A 20,635-nucleotide genomic window follows, 5' to 3' on the forward strand; every position below is an offset into this window, starting at 1 on the left:
TGAGTCCAGTTTTCGCAAAGCCTTCTGATTCTCGGATTCCTATATATCTGTTTGGTAGAAGAGGTCTTCTACACAGATGTCTTGAAAGCAGAGCAGGGTTCTGGAGCAAAAGTATACTCATCGAATGAAAACGAGAAATGGGGTTTTCTCTTGGGACAATATTCAACGGTGCTTCTTAATCTTGTTGCTCTGGATTTGAATCCCAGTCGTTATGGGTGTTTGTCTTTGTCTCGCTACTGTGAGCGTGTGTTTATCCTGTCGTAAAGCAGAAAGACTTGCAAGAGTCTTATAGTCATTCTGACTAGTCATAAGTCACTAGCTGGGCATATGTTCAGAATAGGACTTCTTAAAAATAATACGTATCCATCCTGGGAAAGCGGGATCGACGGAACATTTTTATAGGAGTGTCCAGCCTATAGACGCATCAGACATAAGTTTTTTGGCGTTGATATGCTCCAACTGCAGCGGGTAGTATCGCATCCACTAACGGAACTCCTGCAATACACAAACGAATCGAGTACAATGGACCACATCCTTACAATGGAGTACATCCTTATAAGGAAAGCACCATGAAAGAGTCTGCAGAGCCCTTCGTTGATCCTGTAAGAGACGAAGCTCTGAAGATACATGTGTCAATTGCGCTCTTGCGAGCTGTCAAAAGTCTTTGACATAATGGGAAGTAGATAGTTAGAACGATATTAGGTGACTTATTGCAGTGGATTCCCTTCGTGCAACTGCGGTTTCGGAAGGCGTTTGATAATATTCCACATACAGTAATCAGTGCCCTTCTCGGCAGTTAGCTTCTGAAGCAATATTGTGTTGGTTGCATTTTTGAATGCACTAATGTTATTTTTTAAGATGATTACTCAACTTGTTGAAGGTTTCTTTGTCAGGCAAGAACCGTGTCGAGTGTCATTTCTTCCGCATTTCTTTTTCACAATCAGCAAAACATTGGCGGGATATGTTATGAGGATGTAGACTTTGTCGTAGTATGTACTCCTCCATTGATCGCTGAATACCAGCAACAAATTTCTCCAACTCGATGTCGATGTGAAGCACCTTGATTTTATTTGCACTGAATTTACCTCATTTTGCCTATGATTTTTTCACTAAGAGTAGGAAGCACTGTAGTATGATTTGAAGAGCAGTGATCACTGCTTTCTATTTAAACATGGTTTTTTTTTGCTACAAACAATGTAATGAAACTTACGAGATTTCGATGATCAAATGACCATTCCAAATGGTCAAAATGACTTAGAGGGAAAAGCTATCCCAAAACCTAAAAGAAATTGGCTAAATGGACCGTAAAGGTCTGCCCGCAAATGCTGAAGCTTCATCAAAGCACTCGGTTGACATGTTCTCGAACCCCTCTGTGCTAACGAGGCTCGAGAATATCGGAGGGGGGAGATCCTTTAAGTGGTTCCATCCCTCACGTGTCATTACGTGCGCGTCGAGCCGTCTTTTTAAGGTTTTGTGTGAAACAAAACCTTATTAGAATCGAGACGGTGTCTGTCTGTCCGTCTGTCTGTCTGTCTGTCTGTCTGTCTGTCTGTCACACCCGATTTATTCGGAAACGGCCAGACCGATTGTCACGAAAATTGGTAACAGTATGTAATCTGGTGATCCCTTTACATGCAGTAAGTGGCGCCATCTTGTGTTAAGTTTAAGGGGGGCTCCCCGTACATGTGAATGGAGGGTACAAATTTTTTTTTCACAGAATGTAGCCATGTGGGGTATCAAATGAAAGGTCTCAATTAGTACTTTTCGAATCTGGTTCAGTATTTGATATTAGATGAAACATAGGGGAGTGAGGGTTCAAAATATGACCCACAAAAAGTGTAACAGGTCTCGTTCTCAGAACCTATCCAACCGAAAAATCTGAAAAAAATCACAGTGGTGCATCTCTTCGAAATCTAGGCCTCAAAATATATCCGGTTCCGATATCTGCACAAATAAAGTTAATAATAGTATATTTCCACATTTAAGAAATTTACCCGGCACCCCCCTTATGTTCATCCCAGAAGTACAAAATTTGGCATGCGTGTAATGAAGAATATGATGCACAGTTTGGTAAAGTTTGAAGAAAATCCAGCTATTATTAACAAAGTTATAGGGGGTGAAACTTTACAATTTTTTGTGAATTTCGTTCACTCTACAACCCGCATGACGTCATCATCACATATCAATTCGTCAATATCACAACGAAATGAGTTCTTACGAATTGGGTCGCAGACAATTATTTTGTTTTAGTTTTTTAGTTATTTGTTGACCAGACATGTGTGTATGTAGGTATATAATATATGCGTGCTAATGAACTTTGCGGGTAGTGCCTAATTCAGTTAGATATAAGACGTAAATCGGAAATATGGGTACGATAAATTTAGATACGTGCATATATGTGTACAGTAGGTAATTGGCAGTTTGTTTGTTTAGGGTGAGCGTGATATCTATGGCTCTAATATGTACGTATGTCTCGTAGTTTGGAAAAATATGAAGGATTATGTTGGATTTGTAACTATATACGGACAGAAAAATGTGCGTCTCTTACATAAGATGAACACAAAACCTTTATACCCGAAGCGCGAGCTTCCGGTATTCCGACTTGTTTTTTATTTTCCAAGTTTAGCTCGCGTTCTGTTCTAACTCGTTACACCGTCGCGAATTCTGTTGTTGTTTGTGGTTTTCAAATCCGGTTCCGATCCATGTATCGGCACAGACACGTTAATTTTGTATAATAACAAGTGAGGGACAGAAGCACTCACTCTTCTTCATTTGAAGAACAACACTCGAATGGTCGTTGCCGACATACATCGGTACGTTGGAAAGAGTTGAATAAAATTTGCGTGTTCGATTCATGCAGTTCATTGACAATAATGGGCAACAGCTTCCTTATGTCATCTTTGAAAATCTTTTTCTTTTTCTTCAGCCTTTGTCCCGTTTCGCCATTTGATTCTATCAGCTACCTGATCTGGATTCAGTCACGAGGATTTTAAGTCCCCACCCAACGTATCAAGCCAACATTGTCTCGAGCGGCCTTCAACCATCGACTTCGATGTTCAGATCAATCTTGACAAGTGAATTCTCGTTAGCGAATTACGTGACCATACCATCGAAGATCGGATGTAATCAAAACGTGTCACGCCACTAGTCCAACGCAACATCTCCGTCTCCATTACCGCAATACGTCATTCATTGTATTTTATAGTCGGCTAAGATATCATCTTTAAAAATATGTGAAGTTAATTAAATAAATCAATAAACTCAATTCACCTGGAGTCGACGATGTCCCAGCAGAGCTAATAAAACTCGGAGACGAAAGACTTCATATATAGGTTCATTAATTGGTTGACAGTACAGGAAATTCAACTCCCAGCGCGGGAAACACACCCAAGAAAACCATGCAAGGCCCATCGACATACCAATGCATTAACTACATGGGTCGCGAGCCAGTTAGCTACCGATTCCCTACCCCTTAGCCACTTGATTTACTCCTTTTGCATCCAGTAGTAGAGCAACATACAAGAAAGGAAATATCATGAAGCGCATCAAGTAAAGAGTAAGTTAGTACAGGTGAGCATAGTCTATAAGATATTCCCCAGTATATATTTCAATAGGAAAGCCCCATACACCCCGAATATCGTTAACCCATATCAACACGAATTTACCCCAGGAGACTCAGGAACTAATCAAATGTGTTCCCTATGCCAGTTACAGTTTCATCGACTTTAGAGCATCCTATGCTAGCCTAGACCGCCTGGTCATTGAACTATAATAGAGAGACCCATTAACTTGGCATTGCAAAAGTGATTTGAGACCCAGGAGTGAATATAAGAGCTACAAACTTTATCAAAGTCACCCAATTGCTGGTCTATGTTAATGATATTCATAGAATGTATAGGAACGAACGTGCCTTTGTAGATTGGGCAGGCGGCACATTTTAGACTACGTATCATCGAAAACAAGACCAAATTTATGATGGCACCACCAGCATCGAAAACACCCGTGAGATAATCATTTAAAGAGAGGAACATCCAACTTTGAAAAATTCCGCACACGTCTGTTGGTAGTCAATGGATCCCACTGTAATTTATCAAAATCCTTTAGCTCAAAATGTTACTTTATAGAGTCAAAGCCCTTATTGGACAAGACCATAATGTCCCTAGTCCTCATATATTTTTTTAAAGAAACAAAATTGCGAATTCTTAGCTGCATTCAAGAGGAACATCTATATAACGACGAAATCTCTGGACAATAGACTCATAAGTAAAATCAGGCTCAACCGTCTAAGAAGGGCGGATTACTTAATCCGACTGGATGAAGAAGACCATATCTGCAATGTTTATGAAGACAATATTAATGGGCAGGCCCTGGACAATATTAATAAGGCAGGCCCTGTCGTCAGTGGAACGTCTTCCAGGACATCAAGAATTTGTTAGGAGTAACCGGGCCCGGACCCAGGCCAGCTATCGCGTCATTCATGATGATAAAATAGACTTGGTGGTGGCACAGGAATTAAATCGTTATCTGCATTCCCCTTTTAATGAAATTTCTAATTATAAATGATCACCGAACGTCTATGAAAGTGCCGATAATGGTTTACATATAAAAGCAGACTTCGAGAAAGTCGTTATAGAGACGCCAATCAACTTTAATAAGGAAGACTTATTCGGCAAATCTATATAGCGAGGTTTAGAAAGGTCGATCTTTTTGACGACCCCATACGACGCATATTAAAACACCCACAAAAACCATGTCATCTGAAGAATTCATCTCACTTACCATTGTCGTCTGGATACTGTTGTCGGTTCCGCATGACTACAGACCTGCAAAAATAAATTCGAAACATAATTAAAATTGCATTTGTTATTCGATTCGCGAGTATCTATTAGTTCAAACAGCTTATGCAGCTCAACCGAGATGGAATAATAAACACATGCATATTAACTATACAAGACCCATTTGTTTTGAATCAGATACTGGGAAACCTCAAAACCAAAACCAAGTACAGATATTTGTGGCTATACCCACGAGCAATATTATTTAGTCATAATCATAAAGTGCCGACGCAACAGAAAGTTATCGGCAGTGATTGATAGTCCCAATACTTGCAATATCATTTAATAGTTGTGGGAGTGCTTTTGGGATCGAATCTTTTATAACATACGATGGAGTTTTATGACCGGATTTCTACTTAAATAACAAAATTGATGACATGGTTCAATTTGATATCTTTTTGATATATGTACGTATGTAAGGTAATATGATCTTTTCAGTATTCAGACAGCAGACAAAAAGCAAGTCGGAAAACCGGAAGCTAGACCCTTCAGGTACGAAAGGATTCGTGTATTTCTTAGTACGTAGCACGTAATATATGCATATATTATGTGATAGTATCTACTTTCAGATGATATTGACATTGATATCTTGAATTTTCAAAGAAGCAACAACTTTGACGTATTAGAAATTTGTTAGTAATAGTATGACTTCCACCAAACTTGGTAAGATCGTGCTCTATATCATAGCCTACATCACTGCACGTGGTGCTAGGATAAACTTAAAGGGGGTTTACAGTCAATTACTATAAATAATGGTAATATACTATTATTAAATTTATTTGAACAGATATCAGTATGGAAGGTATTGCGGAGCCCAGGCACCATATAGTAGCAGCCTCCTGATTTCAAATTTTTCGGGTCGGTAGTTTCTGAGAATGGCCCTCTTAAAGAAATGATTACTTTCAACCCCCGCACTCCCCACTTTTCCAACAAATGTCAAAACTAAGACCAGATTCGAAAAGTACTAATTGAGACCTTTCATTTGATATCCCACATGACTATATTTGGTGAAAAAAAACTTCAGACCCCTTTTGCATGTATGGGGAGCCCCCCCACCTTAAATTCGTGTGAGCGTTCACAGTTCCCACCTTTCTACTAAATTTAGTGTCAATCACTATAACCGTCTCCGAGAAAAATGCTTGTGACGGACAGGCAGACAGCCCTGGCGAGCATGATGCCGGACGTGAAAAGGCCACGGCATACCTCTAGGTTGCTTATAGCCAGGATGTGGCCTCAATCATGCTCTATACGACCCCAGTTTTGAGGGAGGCATTGCGGATGTCAGTTAACATTAACAAACTAAGTGCAGTATGCAGGAGGTCAGCCTTGAAGATATGCTCTTACCTTCAGGACTGTCTCAGATAATGCAGCATTCGTCATCTCTGGAATGATGCCAATTGACATCTTGGCAGATGAGATGGCGAACATATACAATGCGAAGCCAATCTCTTCCTTATTACCGACGAAGAACGCTGAGAGGGAGAGATCCATAAATAGATGGCAAGAGCAGTGGGAACGCTCGCCAAAGGGTCGGTGGACTCACAGGCTCATTCCTGCCATCAAGGAGTGGTTGGAGAGACGACACGGTGAGATTAATTTTAATCTCACCCAGTTTCTCACGGGGCATGGAGGATATCGGCAATACCTGCACAGGTTTAAATTAGAGATGTCACCCGACTGTCCAAATTGCAATGGAGTCCCAGAGGACCCAGAGCATGTATTCTTCCACTGTCCGAGATTTGTGGAAGAAAGGAGGAAACTAGAGGACACTCTAGGAGAGGTGTTGGTACCAGAAAATCTGGTGCCGAAAATGCTAGCACATCAAGAAAGTTGGGATGCGGTCAACTCCAAGATCGCATCTATCCAGACCAAACTACGAAAGGCAGAGGCGATATAATAAGGTTTTGTTTTACACAAATCCTAGAATTTTACTATAAATGCTCCGAAAACGCACCTATCGAGAGGCATGCAATGCAGAGATGCTTCAGCACTCCTCTGAGTTGTTGCCGATGCTATTTGAAAGGTGCATTCCTCGGACCAAAAGCTATATCAAGAAATCATCTCAGTATGCTTTTGTCAACTGCAATATCGTGGAAATTATGTATCCGTTGAAGAACTACGAAAAATCTTGAATAGGTGCTACATGTCTCGCTTTGATAATACTAGAGAGACCACGTTTATGTCTTGTATATCGTCATTCTCATTCTCTTCCCATGTAAATTACCTTCCTTGGAGACAACTAAGAGGGGACAACTATCCCAAGACTCCAAAAAGATGGCGAAATTGACCATGTAGGTCCGGTCGCAAATACTGAAACTCTATCGAAGTGCTCAACACGTGCACGCTTCTGGTCTAGTCAGATTCGGGAATGTGCGGGATGCCCTTCAAACACTTCAATCCTACACGTGTCATTTTATAAAAATTTATATGTCCTTTCTGATGCGTGAATCTGCACCAGATCCTGAAAAATGAACAAACGGAGGGACTCAAGCAACCTATCGAAATGTCATCAATCTAAACCTGAAAATGAAAATAAGAAAATGACGGCTCGGCCGCGCGCGTGTAGCCGTAAAACTTCGGACCCAGGTAACGCAATCGAAAAAGAGGGTCTACTAGGGATCGCATCCTCGAACGATGTTTCCCCTGCCTCGGATGTGTTGTGAGGTGCGGCCTGCGCTGTTTCCTCCCTGTCTTGACATCCTCAGGCCATTTTGTTTATTTTTCAGGATCCGGTCCAGACCCACGCACCGGAAAGGAGTCCTGAATTTTGGTATAATAACACGTAAGGGATAGAATTGCTCCCACCGTCCCCTATTTCCCGAGCCTGGCTAGCACAGAAGCGTATTTGCGACCGGACGAGTTAGCTCCAGCCTGACGACGAAACTCTCAGCATTTTTTTAAGAAAAGCAGGTATTTGCCCAAAAGGAGTTGTCCATACACTAAGAGGGAGGAGTAAATTACTATTCAAAACGAGTGCGGCCTGCCATCAGGATCACTTAATCCTCAAACATTAAGTAATCGAAATCTTGTCTTCTTGGAGATCCTTACTATCCTCTGCAGGCTTTTAAAAATCGAATCCGACTTGACAAGTGCTCAATAGGTATTTTTGACCCAAAAGAAGCAATTTTCTAGATACAGGGCCATAGAGAGAAAATCGCTTACTATCTCCCCCATATGCCAATTTATATTAATTGGACAATGTTATCCCCAAAGTTATTTCATTTCTTTTACCACGTTTCGTGGTAGTGACTCTTAATTTGGTTTTTTTCTGCTTTTAGAATCTGTCCTCACGTGAATACAGCAAATCTTCAAGATGTTCTGTAACTATATCCAGCGTTATTCTCTACCAAGACTTGAAGATTGTTCAAATTACAGAGCCTTGTGGGACAGTCACGAACACAAAATTTCCCTTCAGTTCAGCATCAGTTTCATGCCGGAGTCATCTTTCCTTGGGATAATTGTTGAAAAAAATTTAATTTGAAAAGTCTGCAGGTCGGCAATCGTTACCCACTTCAGGATTTTCCTCATGGTCCTTAAAAGGTGCGTGTGTGGAGTAATGAGAAGATGACTCACCTGAAGTTTTACCAGTCATAGGTGCCAACACAAGCTTCTACCACTCCCATAATGTTGGGAAACCCTCCTCTTCAATGCATTCCGCACAATTCGGTGAATTTGTTTTGCATTGTCTTTGCTGCAAACTTCAATGCCTTTTTACGTTCGGGTTCGAAGGTTGGTTTCTCCCTATCTTACCGCAAGTCCCAAGCAGCCCTTCCTTCATTACTATGGGAGCTACTATTAGATATTTCCTCTTACGGCAGTCATGATCCCTCCCTTTCTGATTCAACAAACGATGCTATTACAACTCTCTGATGTCCCACCAAAAACTTACATTCGTTCCTAAGCAGAGCCCCTTCAAGGCTTTTCGTAGATTTATCCTTTCCTTTAGGCAGTAATCCAGCTCAATGACTGAATGAAGCTGACCGGTTAAGCAATTCACTATCCTATCAGAAGTTGGGTTTTATGTTTTATCATCTCAACATTGAGATCGGCAGGCAACCGAACCATGTTTTCGAACTCTATCAAAATTGGACTAACAGGAGCGAAGCAAATATAAACCCATAAACCGAGCACCATGGCTACCTCAAAACTACCTCCTGTAATCCCGTATGGATTTGCCGCCGTATACCCGCGTTGTGGTTCCACCAGTCTAATCCATAATCCACATACATCATTGTAAAGATTCCTACAGATTTCACTTTGAAAGTTGTCTGGGAAGCGGCACTTCAAAAATTGGGGTGAGTTCAAGACAACTACACGTAGCAGAACCATCTCCTGGCGCATTGCTTGAATTGGTATGGTGGTAGAAAAGCATTACACATGTTCCATATTCTTCGATCATTTGTACGTGAAAAATTTGGCCCATTTACTCTGGTGTTAGGGTCGTGTATGTAATGTAATGCATTGGTGTGCAGCCAAGTTTTTGCGAGTATATGGCTGCATGTGTGGCATTCAGCAGCTATTTATGGCTTGCCACATGAATGGGAAACTCACACAAGAAAACCCGCCATCGACACATTGGGGAAAATGAAGGGAGGACTCTTCTATAATACCAAAGAATATATCTAATTTTATTAAAGTGTATATTCCAGGGGCCCTTGGGTTGGGGTCGATGATTGGAGAGTGGAAAAAGAGAGTCGTCAGGGGCTAGAGTTTTCTCGGGGGTTCAAGGCAAATTTCAATTAAGAAAGAGATAATAGGCGGACCCCCAAAATCTTTACCCTAGACCTATTTTTTAGTATGGCTTTCATTTTTTTTGCTCCCAGGTTGAATCAAACCCTTCCCTCCTTCGTATCATCGGGCCTGTCTCGCTATACAGTATATGTATATCCTTGCGTATGTTCAAAATTCAACTCCAATCACCCTACGAATTTCAAATCATTTTTCAGTCATTGATAAGCTTCTCGATCAAGCGTATCCTCTGCCCACGAATAACTCAAATTAGCTCCAGCTAATGAATGACAACTGCAGTGCATTTACAATATATTTCCCCCCGAATTCCAAACCAGTGTCAACAATATTGTCGAGAAAAACAAGCAACAACACTACCAAATTCTTGAAAATCTCATTTATCAACGGCGGTTACGAAACTGGAATGGGATTCGGAAAGTCTTCCAACAGCTCATTAAAAACTTAAAAGAAAGTATCAATCATTCTATCTTTCCGAATACTGGAATCGTTGCCTATATCTCTAACTTAATGCACCGGAGGCTCTTAGATATAAGATTCAAATGCACCGGGCACACGTTACTTTATGCAATAACATGGAAATTTATTTTTGGGACTTTCTTCGGATTTTTCTTTTTCAGTTTTAATTCTGTCGCATGTCTAGCGATGGATGTGCATCAAGGGACTGATGCAAGAAGATACAGCCGTAAATCATGTTCGTGTCATATTTACGGATGAATAAATTCAGAGCCTAAAAAAGGACAGGATACGAATTGCTGCCAACGCACTGATATCGAAGTATGAAGCTGGATCGCATGGCGGATACTGAGAAAATGCATCGGATTGGTTGCTAGTCGTGCAACAAACGATATTTTTTGCTTTAAAGTGTTGAAATCTTTTCCGTAATTAGAAAAGTGATGGAGGTAATTTCAGGGATTTCGAAGTAGCAGTTTCTGTCATTTTAAGGAATTAATATGTATTTACTCGTAGCCTCTTTGATAAATACAGAGCATTGAACTTCTTTATTGATCAATCAAATTGGCCATATTGCGATCAGCGGTAGATGTAGGATCTGTCCTATGGATACACAAAACAAATTCCACCATTTATGAAGTTATTGACTAGTCAGTCAGGAAAGGGAGGCAAACAAAGTTGCACAGACGTCCGATCATATGTCATAACCTGCAATCCCCCCAAGCAGTATGATATATGCTGGGCTGTGAAGAGAAAATCCGAACGCTAAAAACTCGGACAAGAAGGGTAAAAATTATAATATATATAATTATAATATCCGCCGAAGCCGGTCCCAAGCCCGGTTGTGAAAGGAGGAGGGATGGATAACTTCAGTCTGAATGGCTGTACGCCACCACAGCGTCTCAGGGGGTAGGTGAGGAAAGTGCAGGAACTTTGCAGTCTTGCAGATTACTCACTAAGGAAGCTATCTACATACCTGGCAGCTAGGGATAAAATGCACCACCAAAAATGAGAAGAAGGAGAAATTTGAGGTCCGGTACGGATAACCGGCGGGAGTCGTCTGACTTGGTGACTGGGTCGGGCTCTCGTAATGGACAGCACGGCGTCGAAACCGCTAGTCGTGGGGCGGTTCGACGTCTAGGCGCCACGACGACCAGGACAGCGACAGCTCCGCCTGCTGCAGCTGTTTCGCCACAATCTGTGGCGACCACTTCAGCAGGTTCACGTAGGAAGCGGATGAAATGGACTGAAGAAATGAACCTCTTCATCATCCGCTCCTACTACGAAATAACGGCGGGGGCGGGTACAACATCTTACCGTCCCTTGTTGCACCAGAGATTCATCGAGCGTTTCCCGCAATTCGCGCACGTGATTGTGCAACGAGTCGCAGACCAGTACCGCTTCATTACTCGCAGCGACACAATCCCGGCCACCATCAGGGAACGTGTTCGACTTGAAGTCATCGGGGAAACTGGTGACCGAGAGTCGATGGGGGCAGAGGCGGCGGCATCAACAACACCACGCCGCACTGCAGGCAACAGGTTCAGTACTCGCCGAAGCACTCTTCTCCACCGTCCAGCTGAGGTTTCCGCTGAGGTTCGGGACGAATTCCAAAGAGCGTGTATAGAATTCTCGGATATGGATCCTTTGCATAGACCAGGTATTCCCAGGCTCTATGCATCTCCAGCAACTCCGGGAATTCTATCTCAAATCAATGATGAGATTGCATCTCGACTGTGTGCTGATATGTCGCTGCTGCAACTACAATCACTTGTGTATTGTGGTGCAGTTGCGGCTATCAGATTGCACGGTCAGAAGATTCGCTTTCGCGTTATTGGTTTGAGTGACAAAAGAGATCCACCATGGAAAATTTGTCTGGAACGTCGGCGGGACTCACTAAGGCAGGACATTGCTAGACTGATTCAGATCAGCACTGGCAATGCCAGCCAACGGGTGAGAAATAAAGTGCAGAGGGTTTACCGGAACTATGCCATCCCCTGTGAGACACCCGTAGTTGAAATTCTGGACACACTAAAACAGAAACTTTCTGTCATATGCAGTCGGTTACGGCGGTATGGCGAAAGTTATTCCAGACGTGTCCAGAATGCAACATACGCGAGGAACCAGCAGAGCTTTTTCAGATCTCTCAACGAATCCCAACAGAGCGCCCAGACAATACAGTTCTCGGTGACGGAAGCGAAAGAGTATTGGAGTGGACTTTGGGGGTTACCTGCCCAGCATGCTGAGCATGCTGAGTGGATCACCGTCGAAAGCACCCGCCATGCCAATACACCTGGCATGAATTTCGCGGATGTTACCGAAGAGGAAGTTCGACGAGCCATAAACATCTCGAAGAACTGGAGGGGCCCAGGTCTGGATCGGGTGCAGAATTTCTGGTATAAGAAATTTACCAGCGTACACAGTCGGTTGGCACGCAGTATAAATGAGGTCATGAGTCGGCCGGAGGAATTTCCACCTTTCCTCACTGCGGGGATTACCTACCTTATCCCTAAGAAGGACACGGTGCAGGACCCCGCAGACACAAGACCGATCACTTGCTTACCAACCCTCTATAATTCATATAATTCATCACGTCCATTATTAGTGGAAGGATCAATGCGCACCTCGAGACCAACAACATTCTGTCCGAGGAGCAGAAGGGCTGCCGAGTTGGGTCAAGGGGTTGCAAAGAGCAACTCATTATCGACTCGGTAGTTGTAGGACAAGCAACTAGAGGTCAAAGAAACCTCTTCAGTTGCTATATAAATTATGCCAAGGCTTTTGATAGCGTTCCGCATACCTGGCTAATCGACATCCTACATCTGTATCGCATTCATTCGAAACTAATAAAGTTTTTGGCGACAGTCATGGAAGGGTGGCATACCACCTTATCGGTGCGTACATCTGAGGGTGCTAATACCTCAGAGCCCATCCGTATACGGAGGGGGGATTCATTGAGTCCTCTTTGGTTTTGTATGGCACTGAACCCCCTTTCACGGCTACTGAATGATGCTAGAGGGCATGGTTTTGCAATAAAATATGGCCTACGTGCTAAGTGCGAACTGACACACTTGATGTACCTAGATGACATCAAGCTGTATGCTGGTACTGACAACCATCTCAGAAGTCTGTTACGAATAATAGACATGTTCAGCCGTGATGTTCGGATGGAGTTTGGATTAGACAAATGTCGAATCCAAGCCATCCGCAAAGGTCATCACGAGCCACATGCCGGACATAGCATTGGTGACCTCGACATCGAAGCTATGACCGAGACAGACTTCTACAAGTACCTAGGAATTCTGCAAGGAACCCATGCTCGAGTTGGTGATCTGAAGGAAGCTCTGCTGTCCGAATTCCTGCGACGTATAAAGCTGGTGCTGAAATCGCATCTCTCGGAGAAGAATAAAGTAAGCGCGTTGAATGTATTCGCTATCCCTTCACTGGCTTATGCATTCGGAATATTGCCGTGGACGAAGACTGACCTGGAAAACGTCCAGCGGCGGATACGGACAACTATGTCTAAATTCCGAATGCATCACCCAAAGTCTGCCGTGGAGCGGATGAACCTGCCTCGTGACATCGGAGGTAGGGGCGTGGTTGACGTGGCGTCACAACATCATCGCCAAGTCGACTCGCTGCGCGCTTACTTTCACAGCAAAGAGCAGGCGAGTCCCTTGCATGCGGCTGTCTGTAAGGCAGACTGTGGACTGACTCCACTTAACTTGAAGGATCGATCTTTCAATTCTCTGAGTGGAGTGAAGTCCGACCAAGAGCGGATCGATGAATGGAAGTCGAAGGCAATGCACGGTAAACACGTGAATTGTCTTTGGCAGCCATTTGTCGATTTGCATCTGTCGAACAGATGGCTGTGTGCTGGGGAGCTCTTTGCTGAGACGGAGGGGTTCATGTGTGCCATTCAGGATGGCGTGGTCGCCACCCGAGCTTATAAAAAGCTCATCATGAAAGAACGGGTGGAGAACGACCAGTGCAGAATGTGTGGTTCGGCGTTAGAGACGTTGGACCATCTCATTTCTGGCTGTACTGTTATGGCACCGGTGCAATACATCACCAGGCATAATGCTGTATGTAAAGTTATCCATCAAAACCTTGCATACAAGCATGGGCTGATCACGGGGACATGTCCGGTTTACCGATATGAGCCGCAAGCAGTACTTGATAGTTCTGCTTACAGCATGTATTGGGACCGGCAAGTTCTGACTGATCGCCATACCGCACACAACAAGCCTAACGTACTGTTAGTTGACAAGACGGGTCGCTCCGCGTATATTATTGATGTTACTATCCCCCATAATAGCAACATTGAACGGAAATACGTGGAGAAGAAGGTGAACTATGAGCCATTGGCTCGGGAAATCAAAGAAATTTGGCGTCTCGAGCGGGTGATTGTAGTTCCCATAATATTGTCAGCTACAGGTATTGTACCTAAATCCCTCACGGCTTCCCTTGATGTCCTGGGACTTTCGCACAGTCTGGTTCAAACCATGCAGAAGTACACCATTCTGCATACGTGCTCGATGTTGCGGGGAGTACTCGACGGATTCTCCCACTGACCTACCACCGGCCACCACCACCAGTGCCCCTACCTAAGTAGGTAGGGTCGTCCGAGCCTAAATGCTTGGCACTTAGTGCTAGTATTAGGTAAAATCCGGCATTTGCCGAGATTGTGATAACTCGGAAATAATAATCTGGGATGAAATTCTATTCCAGAACCTCGAAAAAACCCGAGAAGGATCCGCCCCTCCCTTTTCCACTCCCGTGTTGTCAAGTCTATGTGAATGCAGCATGCTGGTCCCAAGGTTAGGTAAAAAAAAGGTTGAGCGAACGCATCTAATGCAATCCTTCGTAAAATTTGCAGAGATCAAAGAAACTGTAGGTATATCCTCAAAGAAGCTGAAATAACTTCACCATAACTGATCAAATCTATTCGCTACAAAAATCAACAAAACTTCGAACTGATTCTCCAGGCTAACGTTCGTCGATGGGCCAAGTCTACATGCTTTCTACATCTTTGCCATCGCAAAAGGACATGGACATCACTGAACGGCCGGACCTTCAATCAAATCGACCACGTAAACGAAAGACTGTGATTCTTATTTATTAAAAACTCGCTGCCGGTGTCATATATCTGCTCATGAAAAAAAAAACCAAAATTCATCAGGTTAGAAGAGAATCCTGCTTAGTGCGCTTCGAGAGGTACCGCCTTGGCTTCTGAAAGGACGATATTCAGATTAAGCAGTTTGCTTTACTGGTATTGCCGAGGAAGATAGTATACTACAACGCATTCAAAACTGATAAGAGTCATGGCCTATATGCCACGTTTTTCCATTTGACGAAACGGATCAACATATACGGCACTCGCCTTATGATTTTATGTATATTTCTGGAGGTAGAATTTAATACGGAAATCAAGGATTTGAGCAAGAAACATCCGATCACAAAAAGGTTACAAAATCTACATCCACTCATTGACCAGTAAGATCAGCTTAGGGTTTGGCACAGACTGCGGAATGCAGATATCTCCAACGGTCACTCACATCCAATCCTTTTACTAAGTGAGTACTATGTCACCCAGGAAAACATAGGGGAGGTGTATCAAAACACGTTGCTTGACACACCTGAATGATCCACAATTATATGACGGTATGGCATTGGATTATCAGCGACCAGAGGGTTGAAAGTTGGAAGTTGATTCCAGTTGCTACATCGCGTTATGGAGGTCTTTGGGAAGCCTGGGGAATGGGAATGCATGCCCAATGAAACGGTGGCCATTCATTGGGGAGTTTACTAACATTCTCTACTATATTGAGGCATGCTTAGATTCTAGGCCGATCGTTTTACTCCTCAATAATCAAGAAGAGATTGAAGCCTTAACTCTTCCATTTTTTAATTCAACCACCGATTAATAAGCTCCCGGAGAACAATCTCTCGCAGTGCGAAGCTTTATTAACACTGTGAGAAAGTAAAAGCGAAACATCAAACCTTCTGGAGAAGATGGTCTCAGGAGTACGTACTTCATCAGTAGTTTGAGTGCTAGGGTCAAATTCGATCACTTGATGAAGTGGCCATTGGCGCATATCTGCAAGATCCAACCTGAGAACGACGGTGTAGCTCGACCTGTTACAGTCCAATATCACGGATCCTTGAAGAAACAAATGGGCACGGTGAACTTGTGTCCCCTACGGGTTCAAGTTCCAAATCGGCAAGACGTGACGCGATACCTGTCAAACGAAAGCTTGCAACACTGCCACCGACAACCTAAGCTAACATTCAATGCACATTGTAGCGCGGCGAGAACCCCTGTCAGAGCGAAGAAATGCAGCTATGATGAAAAATCAGCACATTGCATATGCCTAAGAAGAACAGACATTTCGACAAGACTCTGTGGAGCATTGACAATGACATTCTGGCAAACAACATCAGAAGAGCATTTCAAGTAGTGAAAACATTCAAACATGAAAATAGGGACTAACGGTTTCGTCCAGGGCAGAGGCCATGCCCAAACGAGGAATCCGTGAACCATAAAACGTGAGAGTAAGTTGCTCTCCATTTAGTCCGATCCAACATCAAGTGGATGTGGACTTAGGATCCCTCACTATCCTAAACAATAATTCAAACATGGTTTTCAAGCAAAAACTGGCCTCTGTAGGGACAAGGATGGAGGCGCAATCAGCGGGAGTGATGGGTGTCGGACTTCTTGGAACTAAAGCAAGTTTATGAGAAACAACGCAGAAATTTTCTTTGGGGCATAAATACTTCAAGACTATAATTGACCGCTCATCCATGGAAGAGGTGGGTATTGCAACCTAAGTAACGCACTGGGCATTCAGAGCGTACCGTGAGAACTCCTGGCTATTATGAAATGTTGACATCTGTTATATATCTGAAGACTTCAAACAGGTCTAAGACGGCATTAATCAGCACTGGACCACCACTAGAGAAAATAACTCCTCCAACTGATGTCACCATTTGCCATGTAACGAGCTGAATTAACCGAAACGGATCGGTTGTATTCTTCATAAAAATAAGATCCCCTGATCCCATTTCAGAGGTAGAAATGTGCCTCGTCTGAAAAGAAAATGACGGCGTCCCGCGGGAGTACAGCAAGCATGTTTTCAGAAGCAAGTTGTCTGGCTTCATAATTACGTTCCGGCAATTCATGGACAACTCCTATTTTCTAAGGGTGCATATGAAGATTTTAATGAGTGGAACGCCTGGAAATGTCAAGAATGTTTGACTGTCTCACTATAGATCGCCAGGGAGACCCTTCAACGGCAACCCGAACCCGATCAATGTTTTTTGGAGTAGTGGTGGTGCTCAGATGCACCTTTCTGATTGACGACACATTTCCACTAGTCCCGAATGCATTCACCCAGGAAACAATTCAATTTCGATCGGAGATACGACCGCAGGGGGCAATTTTGAACCTTAAATGGAAGGGACGTTGCACGTGGATGATTGAATGCGCATTTTCTAAATAGGTTTTCAGACTACTCCATGTTGGCGACTGAATGAGGTCACAACAAACCTCCCATCTTCCTCTGTCAAATGATACCACTCCCACCACTCACATCCGCTGTAAGAGGAATGCCTCCACTCTCAAATCACTCTGTCTATGGCGCTTTACTGTATATATTTTGATTTATTATTAAACAGCTTCCGTGCAATTCGCAATGATGCCTTTTAAGATAGCGGAACCTTGTGAGGGCGACTTTTTCCTGCAAATGATGAAATATTGGTGGACCAAAAAATCTGACGATCTGATCTTCTACCGAAAATTGCTGAGATTTAAGACCCTTTTCAATGACTCGCAATGTTAAGAATTTGGCAGTCTTGTATTGGCAAGGATTAAATCCCCGCCAACGAAATGCTGGCACATTGGGAATGACAAAATTACCAGCCCTGCTATACCCCGATGGATCCATTATGCCAAAGGGCATCATTGTGGACAACACTCAACTCAACTTCAATGACAGAGCAACTGTATCACTCCTCTGTGCAAAGACCAAGATGAAACGATTGAAAGCTAAGGTGATTCTGTGAAGCTAGGGTTTAAGGGTGCCTTATTGCTAGCAGAGCTTATGCATCTTGTAATGTTAACGATGCATCTAAACATATCCGTTGTGCACTACTGGTCCAACTCCACGATCGCATTAGTGTGGATAAAAAAGGAGCTGTCGCAGCTGGACGAACACATCCCAAACCGTGTTGGTAGCATCAGGTGAAAATAGAATCCGGCCAACTGCACTTCGAGCGACATTACACCGGCTAAGACAGAACATTGCTATTGATGAATACAATTTTGAAAACGACAACTTTATATATCAAGAAAGTAAGATTAAAAAGGGCCCAAATGAATCTGACGAAATGAGTACAAGAATTCACCTGAAGGGCTGCGTCAGTTACTACAATAAATTGTATGAAATCTATGGTGAGCCACAAGGTTCGACCATGATGTGACTAGAAAGCCTCCATCCAGCAAAGTGTATAAATAGCGAGAATACCCAAAAGGGTATGAAAGACTTTGTGTATTTCTTTTATAAAGACATTTGATTGTGAATTTGTCCCATTAGTATCTAGTGCATAATATATGCATATATTATGTGAGAATATCCACTTTTGCGTGATATTGATATGCAAGGTTTTGAATAGTGCGTTTTCCACCTAACTTGGCAGGATCATGCTCTATATTATAGCCTAAGCAGCAAAATTTCGTGGTTCTAGGATAAATTTAAGGGGGGTTCTGCAGCTAATTGAAAAAATTATAGTAATATACTATTATTAACTTCACTTGAATAGATATCAGTTTGGGGGGTATTTCGGATCCTAGGCACCATAGCATTTCGATTTTTTTCAGATTTTTTGTTTGGGTAGTTTCTGAGAATGGGACCATTAAAGAAATTATCACTTTCGACCCCACACACTCCCCACCTTTCCATCAAATAGTCCATATGACTATATTTGGTGGAAAAAAATGAACACCTCCCTTTTGCATATATGCCCCCCCCCCCTCCTTAAATACGACGTAAAAGCATGTAACTCACTTTATGCGTGAGCGTTCATAGTCCCACCTTTCTCCCAAATTTGGTGTCAATCGCTATAACCATCTCCGAAAAAAATGCGTGTGACGGACAGACAGAGGGACAGTAAACCGATTTTAATAAGGTTTTGTTGCACAAAAACTTAAAAAGGAACTATCGCAGCTAGACAGCCACAAACCGGGTTGATAACATTAGGTCAAAATAGAATCCGGTCAACTCTACTTCGAGCGACATTACACCTGCTACGTTATTGAAACGTCAGCTAGGGGCGCAAGGGGCGAGGGAGGAGGGCATCACGTACAATAATAAGTTGTCCGAAATCTATGGTGAACCACAAGGTTCTACCATGATGTGACTACAGAGCCTCCATTCAGCTGGTCATCTAAAGTGTATAATGGCGCGAGGGTATTCAAAGGCAAAATTGACAAGTAGGTCAGTAGGAAAACTAGGGAAGACATATTAATACGCAGTGGACGCCAACCATGAAATTCTATTAAGTGTAAACAAATTGGAGGACACATTCACTGGACCGAAAGAGCTGGAGACAAATGTTGAAGGAACCCCAGGCTTGAAATGGGGAGGTGTTAGGGAGCAGTTAATGGAAATCGTAACCTTGTTTTTGTTGAGTTTACACTTTCCATCAAACTTTCCATTATGATCCTTTATAGTTAGGAAAAAAGTAATATACTATTATATGGAATTTGGAAAATATAGTAATTTACTATTATTAATTTGATTTCAGGGGATATGGGAATAGGGAGAATTTTGAAGCCTAGAATTCTGGGACTGTCCATAAAATAAGTGAGCACTTTCTGATTTCTTTACTCCCCCTTACAACTTATGCCAAAACTAAGACCTGCTTCTAACGATACTGTTAATCTAATCAGCTCACGATTGTTTAATGCCCCACATGGCTATATTCATGTATCCTCTCCTTTTGCATGTAGGCCCTTGAACTCAACGTAAGTTGATTTTATTCACTGCATGTGTGAGGTGAGGTATAATGCTTTCTGATCAAAGTGTATGTGACAGAGAAACAGTGAACGGACATTAACAAAGTTTTGTTTTTTACAAAGCCCTAAAAAACGCTTACTAAAGAGAAACGCCATCGGGTAAAATATAGCTGACAAATCACTCAGACTTACCGGGCGCACTGGGAGAATTCAATCACCGCGAGCAGCGAATTCAAAACTGGTGAAGGTGTTCAGAAAAAGTTCTGAAAGCCAAGGTCCAACTTTAGTCATAGCCCAACCAATAATTAAGAAGAGATAGCACTTCATGTCACGGAAGAGCATAAAAGCAAAAAGCCGGAGTTCCCTCCAACTGACATCACCACTTGAATCATTCGGTTTGCAGGATTATGTCAACTTCTCCGTGCAACCCATTATTATAAAACGGGAGCGAAAATTTTACAGAAAATGCTTCCACGGACATGACATGGAATGAACTTCATTTACTTAGCTTTGTACAAATAACTCAGAAAGTCGTGAGGAAAGATGAAGTTCACCACCGCAAGAATGAATTATGATAGGTCTTTAT

General features: G+C 42.8%; 1 protein-coding gene across 2 annotated transcripts in view; it reads right to left on the reverse strand.

Annotated features, from left to right (window-relative positions):
• The window catches only part of LOC119653603 (KN motif and ankyrin repeat domain-containing protein 2), an 87,145-nt gene that overhangs the window by 47,432 nt on the left and 19,078 nt on the right, over positions 1 to 20,635 (reverse strand). For both annotated transcript variants that reach the window (XM_038058357.1, XM_038058358.1), the window contains exon 2: positions 4,780 to 4,823. In XM_038058357.1, the coding sequence (XP_037914285.1) occupies positions 4,780 to 4,823 (44 nt within the window). The remainder of the gene's footprint in view (positions 1 to 4,779; positions 4,824 to 20,635) is intronic.

Source organism: Hermetia illucens, chromosome 4 (genome assembly GCF_905115235.1).
Source record: "Hermetia illucens chromosome 4, iHerIll2.2.curated.20191125, whole genome shotgun sequence".
NCBI lineage: Eukaryota > Metazoa > Arthropoda > Insecta > Diptera > Stratiomyidae > Hermetia > Hermetia illucens.